General features: G+C 43.8%; 1 protein-coding gene across 2 annotated transcripts in view; it reads right to left on the bottom strand.

Moving 5' to 3' along the window:
• Acsl5 (acyl-CoA synthetase long chain family member 5) overlaps positions 1 to 18,462 on the bottom strand; it is a 44,366-nt gene that overhangs the window by 14,611 nt on the left and 11,293 nt on the right. For both annotated transcript variants that reach the window (XM_021151496.3, XM_021151497.3), the window contains exons 2-9: positions 12,607 to 12,791; positions 9,093 to 9,201; positions 4,108 to 4,172; positions 3,894 to 3,995; positions 2,406 to 2,505; positions 1,346 to 1,524; positions 608 to 640; positions 474 to 525 (exon numbers count right to left, since the gene is read on the bottom strand). In XM_021151496.3, coding sequence (XP_021007155.1) covers positions 474 to 525; positions 608 to 640; positions 1,346 to 1,524; positions 2,406 to 2,505; positions 3,894 to 3,995; positions 4,108 to 4,172; positions 9,093 to 9,201; positions 12,607 to 12,762 — 796 coding nt within the window. In that variant the 5' untranslated portion in view covers positions 12,763 to 12,791. The remainder of the gene's footprint in view (positions 1 to 473; positions 526 to 607; positions 641 to 1,345; positions 1,525 to 2,405; positions 2,506 to 3,893; positions 3,996 to 4,107; positions 4,173 to 9,092; positions 9,202 to 12,606; positions 12,792 to 18,462) is intronic.

Here is an 18,462-nt window from a genome sequence, read left to right on the forward strand (position 1 = left end):
CAACAACACTGCTGTGAACTTTATAAACCAGACATATTGGAACAGTCCACAATAAATATAATTAAACCTTCTACTAAATGTTGTTGAGTAAGGACACAGCCATCTGTGGAGAACCAACACTGAGTTACCCTGACTGAATGAAACCACCCCAGTGGTACATCCATTAAACCATCCCAACAGTATATTCTATGAAACTACTCCCATGCTACATCTGATTGAAACAGTGGAAGGGTAGAGGAAAAGCTGACACTCTGACACCATCTTGAAGACTCCTAAAGTCCACAGCATGCAGATGCTACCATTTGTATTCAGAGGAATCTGTTTCCTTATGCTTGTGTTTTTCTACCTGGAAACCCATTCATAAGTGACTCGGGTTGTGAGCACACATGGACAGGGTGATGGCATGGTAAGCTCAGGACTTAGCCTTGTTTCTGGCTCCCTGGGAGCTCTGTCAAGGAGTCACAGGCACTGACCTGTAGTTCCACTGGTGAAACAGATGACACTCAGATCCTCTGGCTTCGGAGGCTGGAGGAGGAACACAAGGATATTAGTCCACAGTGAACTGAGAGTGGACTATACGAAACTCAAACTCAGGAAGAACACTTACCACTGGTTTTTTGAAGTTCTCTTTGCCTATATTCTAAGTGCACAGGAAATCAAGGAAAAGAAAGAGTCGTTAAGGATGGACAGACTTATGACCAAGTCAGCTCTTCCTTCCCCTGTTCTCACCCTTCCAGTTTCCAACCTGGACTTAACCCATAAGCCAATGTTAATATACAACGGGAAAAGCATAAAGTTTTTGAAGAATGTTAATCTAAAGAAGGCAGACCTCAAGCTTATCGCCATTTTCTTAGGGTCCAGTCATCTAAGGCCATAATTAAACCTTTCGTGGATAATATAAATCATGACTATGCCAGGATTTATGCTATGCTCCTCACTTTCCTGAGCAATTCACATTCAAGAATTCATTTAACCCTTGCCAACATATCTGTGAGATTAGGACCACTTTAATCCTCCATTGATAGCTAGGGAGGGGTGTGGCTTGTTAACAGGTGGAAACTAGACCGGGAACTCAGGCAACTTGCATCAGGGAGCAGATTCGTAAACATCCTTGAGTTTCTCCACCCATACATTCTACACTCAGAAGGGCATACAGCTAGCCAAGGGTATCTGTCCACCTATGTCATGAGCTTTGTACTTGCCAGAGAAATTGTTCTTCAGACTTCTGACTCTGGCTTATGTCCACTATCCTTGAACAATAGTCCTGTGCTTGTGTGTAGATGGCCTGCATCCTGCTCATACTAACAAACCACCTACCTAGCTGCAAGCTGTTTTTGACTCATACCTCCGCATCCTGCAGGGATAATATCTCAACTCCACACTGCTCTCCTCTTTTCTTCAGGTCGTCATCAAAAGGGTCCATGAGGATGATCGTCTTCAGGCCTGGTGTGAGGCCCTTTTCCACATTTTCTACTAGCATTGTTGCCTTTTGGGGTGTATCACAGATGACCACGGGGATATCAGCTAAAAGCAGAAATCAAGCCAGAAGTCACCACACTATTCTGTTAAATACATGACTCTTTGAAAAAAAAAAAAAGTGGGATAGCGGTTAAATGTCAAAAACAGTAGGTTCCTGAATGAGATTGCATCTATAAATGCGATTTACAGAGTTCAAGCTGAAATACTCTATAGACTATAAAAAGGAAAAAGAAAAACAATGAGTTTAGCTGAAATACCAGCCCTTTTATTTTCCAATGTTGCTGGCACACTTTAGTGTCTAGGACTATGTAAATCCTTTCATTTAAGAAAACTCATTCTAATCCTGTCTCCTGGGTATATTCCTGCTGCTGCTTTGCAGCGCAGGGGACAAATGCGGAAGGTGAGTGCAAATGGACTCTTTAGAAGGCAGATGGTTTGTGATTCTCAACGTCATCATTCCTGTAGTGTGCATTACTCAAACAAAGCTACGCAGCCAGCAAAGCAGAGACAAAGACGCTCCCTTAGATGGCTGAAAGGATGCTGTTGCCAGTTGAACTTGGTCTCCTTTGTCTAACACTTCTATGGATTTACATGCATGTTGGTGCCTATTGTTTACATAGACTGAATTAAGCTTTCAAGCTATCAAAGAATAGGAAAGAATCCTTCCTATTTGTGACTTAGGCAAGCCTATCGCGTGCAGACTTCTATTCTATGTATTCAAAGTAGTCTTGCCTCTAAACTATCCTAGGCCATCTTAATTTGCCGAACCTCTTATCTAAGCATACCTCAGGGATTTTTGTAGTTTCTATGTAAATGCTATTCTAAATACTATAATATCAAAAACTAAGAAAAACTAAATAAAGAAAATTTAAGAATTATTCAGCATTAGGAAAGAATAAAATTATAAAATAATAGTAAAAACTTACCCCTGTTGATGACAAAGATGATGGCTTCTGCACCCAGCGTGTCATACAGGGGGACAGCTACCATGGAATATGTGTAACAGGCTAACTCAGAGATGACCCACTACAGAGAAGAAGTTCAAGTTAAGTACCAGAAGTTGACTTTGAAGAGCATTTATTCAGATATTCAACTAACAAATACTTATTTAGTGTACTTATTATTTTAAACCTTTAGGAATAGCCATAGGACTGTCACTTATCCTGCTCTAAGGAACATTTAAATAAATAAGTTAAGATATGCACAGAAATAACCATAAAACCAAGGTAGACCAGCACACAAGAGAAGAGAGCGGTAATTTCACCCATAAGAGATATGGAAAGCACTACTGAGACTGTGAGAGACAGAGACCCCTTTCAAGAGTAGAGGGCAAGATTATCTGGTCCTAGGAAGCTAGGGAAGCTGCACAGAACTTCAAAGGACTGCTAATATTCGAGATTAAAAAAAATCCATCTAAATACAGTGGAAATGAACACAGGAAAAAAAGCCATACCAGTATGGCCACACACAAGCATGACGAGTGTCACAAAGAGAACCATTGCTCACAACTGGCAGATTAAGTCTTACAGACCGATCTGCGTCCCCACCCCATTCCCCCAAATCCATGTTCAAACTCTAATCCTCTATATGATGTGAAGTTAAATATGAACATAAGAGTATGGCCATAATCCAGAGATGAAAAAGACACCCCGGGGAGTATGTGCTCAGAGAAAAGACAGAAGGAGATGCATAATGAAAGGCCTGCATATCAGTGGGGGCTGCATCAGGAGAAACTCTACTGTGGGCACCTTAATCTCAAGTTTCACTATGGCAGTCCTGGAAGACTGACTGATACACTGGCTTTGATGTTAAGTTCTTAGTCTAAATAAGGAGACTTTTTCTTACTGTAGCTCCCGCACCGGGGTACATAGTACTTTTCAGGACTAATTTTAAAACCCAACTAAAGCAATGGCTCTAGTAAATGCATGAGCCCCACGAAGTCTCTTTCTGAGGGTATTGGGCCTACTGACTTCATTGGAACGTGGGAATAAGATTATTTCCAACGATCTTAGTGTGTAACATCTGCTTTCAGCTCACTGTGGAAAGATGATGATGGCCAGACTCAATAGCCACAGATGCATTGGTTTACCAGGTCAAGTACAAAGTACGAAGTCTAATTCTAACACTGATTCGTCTTGTTCTCCAACACCTGCAAGATTTTGTGGAGCCATTCCTCTTTATTTTCCACATATGAAGATCAGAGTGACTTGAAATAATCCACACTGAAGTCCAACCACATAGGCTAGAGCATCAGACACTCAGCAGAGATTTAAGGATACTTGGAAGCCCAGCTCTTCTGGACCAGAAGAATAAGCATTTGTGGAATCTTTACATGGCTTGGGTAAAATCATCAGCAAGGGTCAGAATGCTGTATTGGGGGACATCAGTTTATATAATTAGCTTCAACATGGTACCTCTGGCCTATTTTGAGCAAAGATGCCAACAAATTGGTCCTGTGATGACTTATATCCTTTATGCAAAAGACAGGAGCCCAGGTACTCTGCTCGATCAGACACCTAGGAGAGAAGAGAGTAAGGGGTCAGGAAGAAGAGGTCAGGATCAAAACAAGGCCAAAGCAGCTCATGGCACACAAGCAGAGGCAGCTCCTACAGCACGAGCTTGGCTTACCTGTTTGTAGGAGATCCATTTGTAGGGCTGGTTTGGCTTTCTGTATCCCAAGCAAGGCCCATTGTCTAAAGCATAAAACATCGGAAGCAATCAATTCTATGCAAATCATTTGGATCAGAGAAAAGAGCACCCAGAAAAGGCCAAGATACACAGGGCTAAATCTAGCAAGAATCTGAATTTCTCTGGGGTCCATGAAATTCAAGGGCAAACATTTAGGAAACATTACGAAACAGGGTAGTTCAGTACTAATTCTGTAGCTACTATAAGATGGACATTCAAGCCACCAATAAGGGCAAGCCCATGTAACATGAATAAAATAAGCTGCACATATAAACACAAATAGCCTGTATCGAATAAGAGAAAAACTGAGCATCTCTACAATAAAAACATGCTACCATAAAATCAGAAAATAAATTATTCTCATTCTTTTTACAACATTAATACTTCTCCTTCCGTTGTTCTTACCCATGGTTCTGTACAGATGTGCTCACATCTTTCAGTACAGATGTGCTCACCCACATCTTTGGAACAAACAGAAGAATTTGCTGTTTCCCCTCCCCATTTGTTATAAGCATTTCCATGCTATTTTTCTCTGTAGAATGCCAACAGCCATCTGACAAAGGACTCTACAGTAGTTGACTTTATTTCATTGTGGATCTGTGTAATGGTTTCAAGTACCTCGGTCCCTCTAAATAGTGCTATGGCAAATACTGTCAAATTTATCATTTCAATTTAGAGTATTTCCTTAAACATTGTTCGTTAGTGTGAAATAAGAGGGTTAGATAGGATAGGTGGTGCCATCCCTGAGCAGATGGGCCGGGAGAATAGTAAAACCCAGGCAGGCAAGCATCATTCGTACCTCTGCTTCCTGCTTGAGGTCCAGCCCTGCCTTGCCTTAGTAACCAACTAGGAACGGGAAGTGTTAAGCCAATCAACCCCTACCTTCCCCAGTTACTTTTGGCCATGACTTTTGTCATGGCGATAGAAAACAACCCAGGGTAGAAGGGGCTGGGACTTTGGCACTCAGCTCAGAGCTTGAGTTGACCAAACTGTTGTAAACATTTACTTTTGTTCAACCAATTGAGTTTTAACACATTCACATAGATGTAAATTGTGTTGTTTAAAATTGATTTCTGGCTTCATAGACTTGAGAAGTTATTACTTTCATCTGTTTTAACAACTAATGAAAATAGATCTTTCCCATATTTTTATATTTTTATCTAATCTCATGAGTACACATAATTGTTTCTATGAGCATGCCTTCTAAGATGTGGAGTCTTAGATAAGAACATGTTTGCCTTCAATATTTCTCCAATTTGTGTCTTACACTGGACAGTAAGAGAATTCAGCTTATAAACCTCTAAACCACTTGGCCTTCTTTACAATTAGAATAAGTCTGGGGATTCTGGGAGTGTGTCTCAGTGGTAGAACATGGACCTGGCATGTACCACGCTCTGGGTTCAGTCCTCAGCACCACCAAAAGAAACAGACACGAATGAATGAGTGAAGAGTCCAAGAGCTTAGGCAAATTGCTGAGAGGAATTCAGGGCTTGCCAAGGGAATCACTGCTGAGATCCACGGGCAAACACAGGAACTTCTCAGTTGTGTGATGAAGAAAGAAGGAAGAGAAGCAAGAAAGAGATAGCTACTTCTATCAGGGAGATAAGAACAATGGCTAAGGAGACTGCCTAAGGGAACTCCACCACTGTCTTGCTGGTGAAACAACTCCAGGAAAGATCCAGAAGTAAAACCTCAAACCAAAATATTCCCTGGAGTATGACACGTGGTGATCTGCCCATTGACCACAGCCACTGAGCCTCAGGGACCCTCCGGAGAGATCCTTTGTCCTGCAATTAGTCACTAATAACAGCTACCTTTGATTGAATGCACGTGCCCCAGCAGGCACAAACCTACTCTTCCCCACTGTTGTCATCCCCATTGGACTAAGGACTATGGAGGGCTGGACTGGGCCAACTTGAAGTTCACCTGATAGGAGGGGGAGTCCACGGATGTGGAGGAGACTCTCACACCTTCTCATTACTTCCTAATTAATAAAACTGCCAGCAGAGGACCCTAGCCAAGGAGCAAGTCAGATAATTAGCCCAAAGGGCGACAGCTCAGATCTCATTAAAATCCATGCTCCATCTGCTTTTGCTTGCAAGCTACCTCCTACCTTGTTTAACTTACTCATCTGGCCTTGCTAAGGTTCTAAGGCTTGGCTACCTTCCAAGAGTGCAGGTGAGAACAACGCCATGACCAGGTGGACACCCAGAGCCAAGCAGTTTGAAGGGCATGCAGAATCCCCAGAACCCCTCCTTTGAACTTGTCCTAAGAATCGTAAGAATCATTAGGTCTCATTTTCTGGTATTCTGATTCAATGGGGGAAAAGAAGTTGAATCAAAGACTACCCATTTTAACCAGTATTCCCAGATGAGTCTGGGAGTCAAAAGTACTGGTTGATATATTCAACCACAGATAGCATCAGAACTGTCATTTTCTTCTATGGTAGTAGCCAAGCTGGTTTACAAGCCTGCATGAATAACCCATATTAGCCTTAAAATTTTCAAAAGATCCCAAATAAAATGTCTTCTCAGCCACATATAACATGCAGAATGCCTTGCTTGTAGTTGAAAAACAGCATATAGTCTAGGTGCTTAATAGACCTTCTAAAGACAGGAAACCACAAGGAAATTTGGTTTTAGCCATCTACACTCTGAAGCCCCAGAGAAGGGAAGGCTTGAATGTTTGATTTGCTTTTTATTATCTGCATGGAATTCAAACACATGCTGATTTCCACCCACAAGTGCTAAGCACAGGCCCTTGTGGAGACATCCTATGGAAAGTTTCCTTACCTGACTCTATATTTCTATAGAACCTAGGAACCATGCTGAGAGAAAACATGACTCATGCTTTATTGGGACTGACTCAATTCATATAATAAGATTATTTCCAGTTGCATTTATTTTCCAGTACACAAAAACAAACAAACAAACAAACAAACCTTCATTCTTTTCTAAGGCTGAAAAAATTATATTGTTTGATAAACTGTATTTGTGCAATGTATTATGCATCTAATTTACATTTTAAAAGTCATAGCATGGAGTCTGCTCTAAGTTTAAAATCAAAATTAATAGGCGTGTCTTTGGGTAAATACTGGGTCTTATGAGCTGTCTGTACTCTTGCATAAATATAAACAGGTAGCTGATAAGAATCTACACTGAACAAAAGAGGAAAAATAAGTTAAGTGAACTTCGAAAGTTTTCTATTTCTGTAATGAAACTCCGGGACTAAAAGCAACTTGGAGGTAGAAAGGCTTCTTGCACTTGCTGTCCAGGTAACCCCCGAGGGGAGTCAGGGCGGGAACCCAAACAGGACAGGACTCTGGAAGCACGAACCAGCCAGAGGTCATGGAGGGGTGCTTACTGGATGGCTCATCATGTCTTTCTTATCCTGCTTTGTAAATAGCACCCAAGACCACCAGCCCAGGAGTGACACTACCCATCATGAGGTGGGTCCTCCCTCATCAATCACTAGTTGAGAAAATGCCTGCAGGCTTGCCTGCAGTCCAATCCTATAAAGCCATTTTAGACATTTGCTATCTTAAAAATAAAAATACAAAATATACAAAGAAAATATATATTGTATATATATATATATACACACAATACATATAAAGTAAGTACTTACGTATGTATATATACTACATTTCCTTAATTCCTCCCTCTGTTCTTAGACACCTAGGCTGGCTCCATACCTTCCATACCTTAGCTACTGTGATGGTACTACAATAAATATTGGCTTGAAGGTGTCTCTGGGATGGGCTGAATCAGAGTCCCTTGGGTAAATATTCTGAAATAGTGAAGCTGGTCATTTGGTTTAGTTTTCTGAGGAGCTGATTTCTGAACTTTCTTGTAGGAAGAATGGGAGAAATGCTAATATACATTATATACTTGCAGGAATGTGCCCTTATGTAATAGTGTCATGTACAATGAATACACACAGCAAAAATTAAAAACAAGCAACTAATTTTTAAAATAAAGGCTAAAAAACAAAATAAATCTTTACTAATGAGAAATATCTATTTTTGTTAAAATATTGACCAATTTACGTAACAAAATCATCAAACGGCCTTCTAACCACAGTAAGTACCAACCCTTTCTACCTCCTTGACCTTGTGAGTGTCCTTGAACCTTGGAGTCCCCATTTCCTAATCTTTAAGATGGAGAGTAACAGTAATTAGCTAGTAGGCTGCATAGATAACGTGTATAGTTGCTGCAGAGTTAGTTTTTCTTGAGGGTCGTTGGTACATTAAAAGGGTGGAAGAGATAATCTCCACACAGGCAAACTGACACCAGGCAGAGTGCTGCTCAGGAGATAAAGGTACAGAGAGAGCTGCAAGCCAAGCAGTTGGGAAAGGAGACTTGGGCATCTAGCAATGGGCTCGGCAGTATGACCCATTAAAGCTTCAAAACTTCATTTGTTCGAAAGGAACAGAACAAAGCCTGTTTGTGCTTTGTTTTAGATGACTACTGCATGTGATGTTAAACTCAACCGTATGACCAGAAGTTTGATGCAGAAGTCAAGCTAGAACTTAGACCTTCTCTGGCTTTCCACTGTTAATCCCAACTCAGGTTGTTTATATGTATTTACTGCAAGGAATATATATTATCAAAAGAGGTTCTGTAAATAAATGTAATGTGTATCCAGCTGTCAAAACACCTGCCTACACAATACTGGCTCAAGCCTGGGCAGGCAGGCAGTTTCTTCTTGTGTTGAGAGAAGATTTAGAGAGCAGGGTGCATTGAAACCTGATGTGGAAGAGCTGAGTTCTTCTCTCTTCCCGGCAACCCTCATTCTGACTTGACGTTTTATGCCCCTGCTATATCCTGTGGCTCTTTGTGGGTGTAGAAGACAGTTAGGGAGGACCAGGATGAACCAAAGCCAACTGGGGTTTCTTTCAGACAAGGCCAAGTGACCAGGCTTACCAGACACAGCAAGTCCTCTTTGGAAATTTTCATACAACGTCTTGGCGTCTGAGAAGTAATAAAGGATTAGGTCATTGTTCTTCTGGAAAGCGCCCCTCCGTGCTCCTCCCTAGAACACAAGATCCAGTGTGAGTTTCTCTCCACTCTCTCCGAAACTTTCATGGGCTGAGATATTACTACGGCTGACTTCTGAAATCACCTGGACATTATCTTCCTCAGTCAACTTTCAAAATTAAATTTGCTCACTGAAACATTCATACCGCATATAATTTGATCCGACCACACCCATCCCCTTACCCTCTCTGGCTTTTCCTATTCCCACATCTTTCCCTAATTTCTCCTTTCATGTCTTTTTTTTTTTTAAAGCTCAGAATCTATATAAACTGAGGACATGAGTTCTCCATCACCTTGTTAAGGGGAAGGTTGTTTTTAATTGGAGAGAGAGAGAGAGAGAGAGAGAGAGAGAGAGAGAGAGAGAGAGAGAGAGAGAGAGAGAGAGAGAGAGAACAGCCCGAGGCATCTGGAAGCATCCAGAGCAGAAGACAAATGGATGACCATGGCCATCAGACAAGACCTTGGCTATGAGTGGATGAGAGCAGGAGCGGGGACGGAGGGACCTGGAAACAGACAGACAGACAGACAGCATATAAAAATAGACTTCTACGGAGAAGGAGTAGTGGCAGAAGGAAGTCCTTGAGCCAGAGGGAGTCTAGAGTAAAAGGCGCTAGGACCCTAGCCTGCAGCATGCAGCTGGGGTAAGACACCTGTCAGTATGAAGGATCCGGGAGGCCCTGCTTGGGCTTTGGTATGCTAATAGGTGCTAATAAGTATCACCAGCAGCCAAGTGTGCTCCTGCCAGTGATAAGGGTGAGTGGCTCCTTTGTTAGAGGGAAACTGGCTTCACAAGTTCCTGAAGAATGCTTGCCTTTTCTTCTACATTCCAGGACTACCTTTCGGTGTTGGAGGAAATGGAATTTCCCTGAGACCTGAACGCACAGGAGAGAGAGGGAAGAACAATCCAGGGGTTTGTAGGTCATTGCCAGTGACTACATCACTCAATGTCCTGAATTCTCGAGCACACGGCAGCTTCCAACAGTTGATAGTTCCCTCAGGGAAGGCAGAGCCCACCACCATGAGCCCCTTCTTCCATGCTCAATTTTCTAAAAAAGAAATCAATGTTTTTCTTTACTTATTGCATGCATGTGTGTGTGTGTGTATGGGTTGGTATGTGCACCATAGCACACGTGTGGAGTTCAGAAGGCAACCTCAAGGCGGTTCTCTTCTCCTACCATGTAGGTCTCAAACCTGGAACAAATGGCTGAGAGCCACCATATCAAAGCAGACCTGGCAGCCATGTTCTCCCAACATCCCTCAGTCCCTACCTGTTACCATGTTCATCTACCCCTTGCCCTCCTGGCCTCTTGGTCTAGCTCTTTCACTCCCCTCCCCCACCTCTTCACGTGAGCCAGCTCAGGGTCAATTTTTCCTCTGGACTCTCCCAGATGTCCTAGCCTCTGGCTATGCTCTCCCTCCTGTCTACAATAAACTTCCTTCTCCAAGTCTAGGAAGCAGTAATGCCCCTCCTTTTGATGCCTTTGTTTTCATTCCTCCAGTGCTGGAACCCAGGGTTGGTATATAGGAATTCCCTTCCAAGGAACTTGGCCTCTCTGAACCAAGCTGCTGACTTGACTATTCTAAGGTATGTATGGATCATTTGTTTCTGCTGACTCCTGCCGTCCATCAAATTTCACCGCAAATTCTAGAGTCCACCTTTTCAGCTGCTCCTCCCCTCTGCTTGCTCTAACAGTTCCTTGCCATGTGTGTTTCTCCAGCTCCCCGAGCCTTCTACACCCTCCCCAGGCTCCCGCCTGGACACTCAGCCCTGGCCTGCTGACAGAACAACTCCCCTTTCCCAGGCCTCTCATCTCTCTAGCCTCTCCCTAGGAACTGCAGCCCCGCAGCATCTGCTCTCAGCTCCTTCCTCTCTCTCTCTCTCTCTCTCTCTCTCTCTCTCTCTCTCTCTCTCACTCTCTCTCTCTCTCTCTCTCTCTCTCTCTCTCTCACACACACACAGACACACACACACACACACACACACACACACACACATTCAGGCCCCAGGGGATTGAACTCATGGAGTAAGCACCTTTACCCACTGAGCTATCTCAGCAACCCCTAGTCAATGTCTTCACTCTAAAGTTGTGGTATGGTCATGTTATAATATACATGTACAGACTCATACAAGTACATGTGTGTGAATGTCTATGTACATGTCTACGTGTATGTGTGTGTACTCCTAAGTATGTGAAGAGAGAACTATAACTCATAACCAGAGAGCTTGTCACACTTGGAACTTCACTGATGTCAGAACTGGGTGTTGTGCCTTTACAGGCATTCTTAAATTAAAGTAATTTATTGTGTTGGAATAATGTGTAGGTGTGCATACCACGGCACATGCATGGGTGGCAGGGGACACTTCTGGGACACTGCTTCTCGCCTTCCATCTTCCCACAGCTTCTGGGAATTGAGCTCAGGTCTCCAGCCCGCAGAGCAAGCATCTTAATCCACTGAGCATTTCACTAGCAAAAAGCAGATGTCTTCTCAGCTGTGAGTTATGCAGAATCAGAGTTAGTGGCTAACTCTCTGAGTTGACCTGCTGCTTATTATGAATTAAGTTTTATTAACACAGTTAATTTACTGCCTGCCTCTTACAGAGGGTCTGGTGCTTTAGGGGAATCAAAACATGGTAGAAGGAAACAATAGAAGCAGGGTGGGAGGAGCCTAGATGATTGAGGATGGCTTCCCGAGAACAGGAAGATGCATTGTTGAAGGAGGATGTGGAAGGTGAAGTGGTCAAGATACAAGTGTCAGTCAGTTGAGAGGAAGGCTGAAGGCTGGTGGCTTATAAATGGGGAGGGAAGTTGTGGACAGAGTAGGAGGGCTCAACTGGCCAGAGACAAGGATGCTCTTTTCTCTGAAGAGGAAACTGGATGAAAATGGGTTGTGCTTGCCGCTTGCGGAGGCAGAGGGAAGGAAATGCAAGGAAGGCACAGGAGGAAGCCGGGCATCTTGCTGAAAGCCAGAGGAATGTGCCCCGTTCAGTTTCCACCAGTGCGGACCAGTGAATATTAGCTGAAACTCAGACCTGCAGAAAGCAGCCATTTCAGAGACTGGATGTCTCCATGAAGCTGGCCTCCTAGCAAAGTCTCTCTAAATAGTAAGTAGTTTCATAGAACATATAAAAACTGCTCCTTATAAACAATTCACCTAGTTAAAGAGTTGGACCGCTATCCTTAGTTTACATCTGCATAGAAAGGGGCGTAGTTAGCAACCCACAATCTAGGCCACCACCATATATTACTGGTTTTATTGTGTTTCAAGGGAAATTTGCTAGAAAAAGACATTTGCAGACTGAAGGTTCACTTCCCCAGTTCTTTCCCTTCATATGTTACCCCCACCAGGGTTTGAATTGCAGTTTGTGCTCAGTCAAGGCTGACAAACTGAAGGCTGTTACCTCAATCCCCACAGATTGGTTGTCCAAGTCAATGAGAGGTAAGACTGGCTGAGGTCTGTTGATCAGCCACAGGAAGATGGCCGTTCCAAATGTCAGGAGGCAGATCAGGGCCGGAGTTGGAAGTGGGGAAAACAAGAAGTTAAAAATAAAAAGCATCTTTGTGAATACCAACAGGAAATTCAGACCTTAAAAAAAAAGAAAAACAAAGAAAAAGTTAAAGGAAGTGGGTGCATGTTTATGTTTTACTCTGTTTATAGAGGTGTACACATGTTCTTCTCTCTCTCTCCCTCTCTCTCTTTCTCTCTCTCTCTTCCTCTCTCTCTCATATGCTCTCTGAACAGAACTGGGCCTCTCTAGAATTTCTTGCACTGTTTACCTTGGCAATGTTGGAAATAATGGAAGCAGTCTCCACCCCAGCCACTTGACCGTCCTCACACAAGGCAGAAAGGAATCAAAGAAGACAAGTTAATCATTTCCCAATCTCGAGAACCAACTGCTTCTTTATTTATGGCCCACAGAGCCCAGAAGGCCACCTTGCCACCTAGCATAGTAGGGGAGAATGTTCAGACAGCCTCCCCTGCTCAGGCAGAGGCCAGCTCTTCCACATGGGCTCCCCTAGCATAAACTAAACAGTAGGGATCTCTACAGAGGTGACGTCACAGCTTTCACAAACCAATCATCCTGCATGAAAGACGCATGCTCCTCTGTATCCCACATCGCCATCTCAGAAGCCCTGGGGAACCATTTCTCTTGAGATCAACATTGGACGTACAGAGAAAGGCTGTCAAGAATGTACTCAACACGATGAACAGATAGGATTTGGACCAGGAAAGGCTCTTGAAGGAACTGGAGCACACAAGCTTCCTCTCGTATAGCTTTTTATAGCATTTCAGCCACCCCATAAGTGAGCCAGCCTTTCTGTCTGTCCTTTCATAAGTCTCAGACTTGGATAGGTTAGTAGCAGCCGATAAGTACTGATTATGCCCAGCACTGACCAGAGGTAGATACCAGCATCATGAAGTACTGTTTCACAAAAAAGAACATAAGCCTCAATGGGGTGGGAGGCAGAGACTTTTCCAATTCCACACCCTGGTTTTCCATCCTTCTCCAGGAAGGGCTATCATACATCTAGTTGTTTTCTTATTGTTTCTAGGCTTAGGACTCAGGAACCGAATATCTGGGACCTTACAGATCACAGCAAATGAAGTCCCAGATCTGCATTCTTCAAACTTGACTGCAACACACAGCAGAACAGCATCTCAGAGTCCAGGTCAATTGATCCTACTCAAAATCAAAGGGGCAAAACAAGCCCAATAAAAATCTTTGTCAGATCAGGATCTTAGCTATGCTTAGAGTTTTGTGTTAGGCATCTGGAACCTTCTTCCATGAAGGCAATTCTTCATTCCAGTCCAAAATAGCCTGAACACATCAAGGAGGAGGGTTCTTTTTTTTTTTTTTTTTGGAGGGGGTGGGAGTAGAGGAGGGACAAAAAAGAATTCCAGGTCCCTGTTCTCATGGTTAGTCCCTTGCCTAACTATAGGGTGGTTACTTTCTATTTTATGGAGGAAAACTAAACTCCAGAGTCTGAGATATCAGCTCTGAAACACCATACCTTCTACATTGAATCCAGGGGTAGAAAATAAAAGAAAAACAGGAGCCAGCTATTATCCAAGCTGAGGTGTGAAACATTAAGGAGCAGTCGTGATTCCCTGGCAGGGTTCTGACAGTTGGGGCTTGGCAATCCAGCTATATCTGGACTTGTCCAGCCATGAGGGACTCCAGGAGCCAAAGCCAGTAAGAGCAGCCAGGTAGGTCACCATTTTTAGGACAGCTATTTCAACCCAGAGTGAAAGGGAGATGACCCCAGGGAAACTGTGGCTTTGGCAGCAAGTAGCAGAGCCAGTTAGAAATCTAGTTCGTACTTGTCCCTACCTGCCTCTCCTGGGCTGGGCACGGCTGTTGGCCAAGTTGGATTTTATCACCTGGGGTTTCTACCTTTGTCGCAAGCACACCTACAAATAGATCCTTACCTGACATCTTTCAACGATGGAAACAAATTTGAGGCGCCAAGAATGTTGCCATCTCCTCTAGAGGACAAGCTGACCTTAAGTGAGAGATTTGCAAATTCTATCTTCAAAGCAGGGTCAGAAGATGAAGTGTCTGTCCAGTGGTGGTGGGTGTGTTAGAAGTGTAAGGGGTAGGAGGGCCAGTGGCCTGGGAGGTAACCCCCTGGGAGAAAGGACACTGGATACCCTTGACTAGTCTCAAGAGGGGCAAACGCTGTCAATCACAGCTAATTGTTACCACATAGTCACATGGGCCAAGAGTCACTAGGTTGTCAAATTTTTCCACTTAGATAACCCAGAACACTAGAAATCATAAAAACAAACCAAAAAACCCCTCAGTTTCAACGAGTAGGAAGCTTTAAAAGAAACTAATAAGAACACATCTACTGTAATTTGAACCATAGTCTGCCTGTATTTGGCTAGTCCTTCCAGACATACTTTGGTCATATTGCTTACAAAGAGAGAGCATCTGTCCATGCCACTCCAAACATTGGCCAGATTTACACATTTGAAGAGAATGAAAGGACCTTGGATATGCTGGCAAGGGATTTGGTGAGCTGAAGGTACTGAAGGGTCTGTGTATCTGCCAGCAGAAATGACTTCCTTGCTGACTGAGTTCCCAACTTAAGAAGATTCAGTCATTTTCGATGGTTTTCCTTGCTGCCCTTACTCTGTTTCAAATGTGTAACAAAACACCCAGCAGAATCAGCCCTGCTAATACAGACAATTCAGGAGCGTGCGAAGTCAATCACGTTCTTGCTGTACACGCACCAGTTCCATCCCCTGCACCCATGTAAAAATTAGCTTGTGGTGGCACAGACAACCCGAACAGTAGAGAGGCAGAGACAGTCAGATCCCTGGGGCTCACCGCCCAGCCAGGTTACCTCCATCCCCAAGCTCTAGGTCCTAGCACAGAACCTGCCTCAAAAAGTGAGGTAGCCATGTCCTGAGAAACCACACCTGGAGTTAACGTTGCCTGTGCACATCTGGATGTGTGCACTCTCCCTGTGCACATCTGGATGTGTGCACTCTCCCTGTGCACATCTGGGTGTGTGCACTCTCCCTGTGCACTCTCCCTGTGCACATCTGGATGTGTGCACTCTCCCTGTGCACTCTCCCTGTGCACATCTGGATGTGTGCACTCTCCCGTGTGTACCTGAATACTCACCTGCACACTCAGATGAAATAGCCCTGCATGCGGATGCTAAGGTTACCATTCTAGCATTTAGAATCTACAAACAGCCCCAGACGTGCTCAGAGAAACTGAGGAAGCCACCACTTCTCTTATCCTGTGTCCTATGTGTGCACTTGGGATCCAGGCCCCTCTGAAATCCCCTGTGAGCACTGGCATGGTGGCATTTATTCTTTACATTAATGTCACACCTCTGTGGGGAAAAAACATGCAAGGGAGAATTGCAATCATGGTAAGTAACAATAGCAACAACAAAAAGAGGAAGTATGTCCTGCTGTGCCTAGGAGATTCAGTCCTGACCACCTACAACACAGAGGAAACCACATTATACCCGAGGACACCCCAACTGGACAGCTTCCTCTACTTTTGCACTGAGTGGCAGCAACATGTCTCTACCCAAACCCCACCATGGCTGTGTCTCACCTCCTGTGGGGAGGCTGCACAGCCTTAGGCAAAGCCACCCATTTCCTAGCTTCTAAAGTGTCCGCGTCTGGGCTGTTAATGGAAACACAACTGCTGGCTGCAGACCTCTTTACAAGTTCCCTGAGCCAATGGTGCTTGAATGCTGCCCCCTTTGTGGAGTGGGTGCAACAATTACTCATTAAGTTATTTCATTTCATTTGAATGAAGATCTTGAGGGACCCTCTGACAGTATCCGTCAAACAGCAGGTGGTTTGCTATTGTGAATCTTTTGGGTTAATTTATTTTTTTCCTTGATAAGTCTCTTTCTTGTAAAATATATTTGTGTGCAGAGGTCTGGGTTGGATTACTAGCACCGCAAAATAATTCTTGAAACTAAATGAATAATAGATTGTGTTTTGGGGTCTGGAGAGATGGCTCAGTGGTTAAGAGCATGTTCTGCCCTTGTGGATGACCTGAGGTCATCCTTGCACCTACAGGGTTTGGAAGGGCTCAGAACCACCTGTGAGCCCAGCTTCAAGGATCGGACGCCCTCTTCGGGCCTCTGCAGGCACCTGCACACATGTAGCATTCACTCACACAGATGAACACACATCCACACAGAGAAGATCATAATTCTAACCTGATTGTATTTGTTTTACCTCCGTTCTGTTCAGAACCTCGCCTTTCAGTTGGGTTTCACCTTGAGCCTATGGATCCTGCTCATCTCATTGCCTGTAGCTCTTCCCAGGCCAACAGGCCTGTGCCCTGCTCAAAACCATCCCTGCTTGCCCTACTGAATGCTGCTTTCTCTTCATGGATCACTTTCTCTGCTAGTGCTGATATTGTGAGCGTGGGCTTGGGCCTGTTTCAGCCCGGGGAAGGCTATGCATGCTCACGATTCCAATCATCTGAAACAGGCCCAGCCCCTGTAATCCACTGCCTCTTCTGAGCTAACCTCCTTACCAGAACAGGGGCTTTTTATGTTGTTTCTTGCTGTGCCTACAGTATCTATACCATGCCAAACTTCTAGTAAACTCTAAGCTAACTACTCTTCCAGTTAGGATAACCTGTTCTAAGTAGTTTCAAGTCTTAGACCCCAAAAAGTCATGCCAGTCAGGTACCACCGTGGCACACATCCTGTAATAATCCCAGTGTTTAGTAAACCAAAGCAAGAGGATTACAAGTTCAAGACTATCCTGGGCTTATATAGAGAGCCACTGGTTTTTGTTTCTTTGTTTTTAGGAAAAAACAACAACAAGAAACTGGGTTGGAGAGATAGCTAAGTGGCTGAAGTACTCGCTGCACAAACATGAACACCTGAGCTAAATCCTAGATGCTACATTAAAATTTAAAAAAAGGAAGCTAGGTATGGCTGTGCATGCTCACAATCCCAGCTAAGGACGTAGAAGCAGAAACGGGTGGGTCTTCACAGTTCAAGGGCAAGCTAACCCAGTCCACTTAGTGAGTTTCAGGTCAGTGAGAGGCTATGTCTCAAAAATAAACAGGTGATTGATAGATGATACATGGATGGATGGATGGATGGATGGATGGATGGATGGATAAGATAGATAAATAGATAGGTAGATAGATATATAGGTAGATAGATAGATAGATAGATAGATAGATAGATAGATAGATAGATAGATAGATAGATAGATAGATGATAGACAGACAGACAGACAGACAGACAGACAGACCAGACCCATGCTTTTGGTATTTTCCATCTGACTCTTTCCCCTAACTCTATTACTCAAAATCTGCACTCCAACTCTTCTTTCTAATGGAAAACAAAACAAGAAGCAAGGTAGGTGGGACTTGAGCAATGGCACCCGAGATTGTCTTCTGGCTTCCACATGCATACACACAGCACACACACACACACACACACACACGCATACACACATGCATACACACAGCACACACACACATGCATACACACATGCATGCACACAACACACACACATTCACAACACACACAAACACATTCACAACACACACACACACACACACACACACTCACCCCAGCCGACCTTAAGAAGAATCCCCCCACATCAGTATTTTGGTAAAATAACAAGTTAGAGTGAGTATGAAGCTGGTGGAAAGGGTGACTTTAAAATACACACCAAAACCAGTTTCACCGAGTCTCTTTTTCCAGCTCAGAGGAATTGGAAAGAAGTGGTCTGTGGTTTGCTGTTT

Source organism: Mus caroli, unplaced genomic scaffold (assembly GCF_978045245.1).
Source record: "Mus caroli unplaced genomic scaffold, Mus_caroli_1 scaffold_20, whole genome shotgun sequence".
In the NCBI taxonomy this organism is placed as follows: Eukaryota; Metazoa; Chordata; class Mammalia; order Rodentia; family Muridae; genus Mus; species Mus caroli.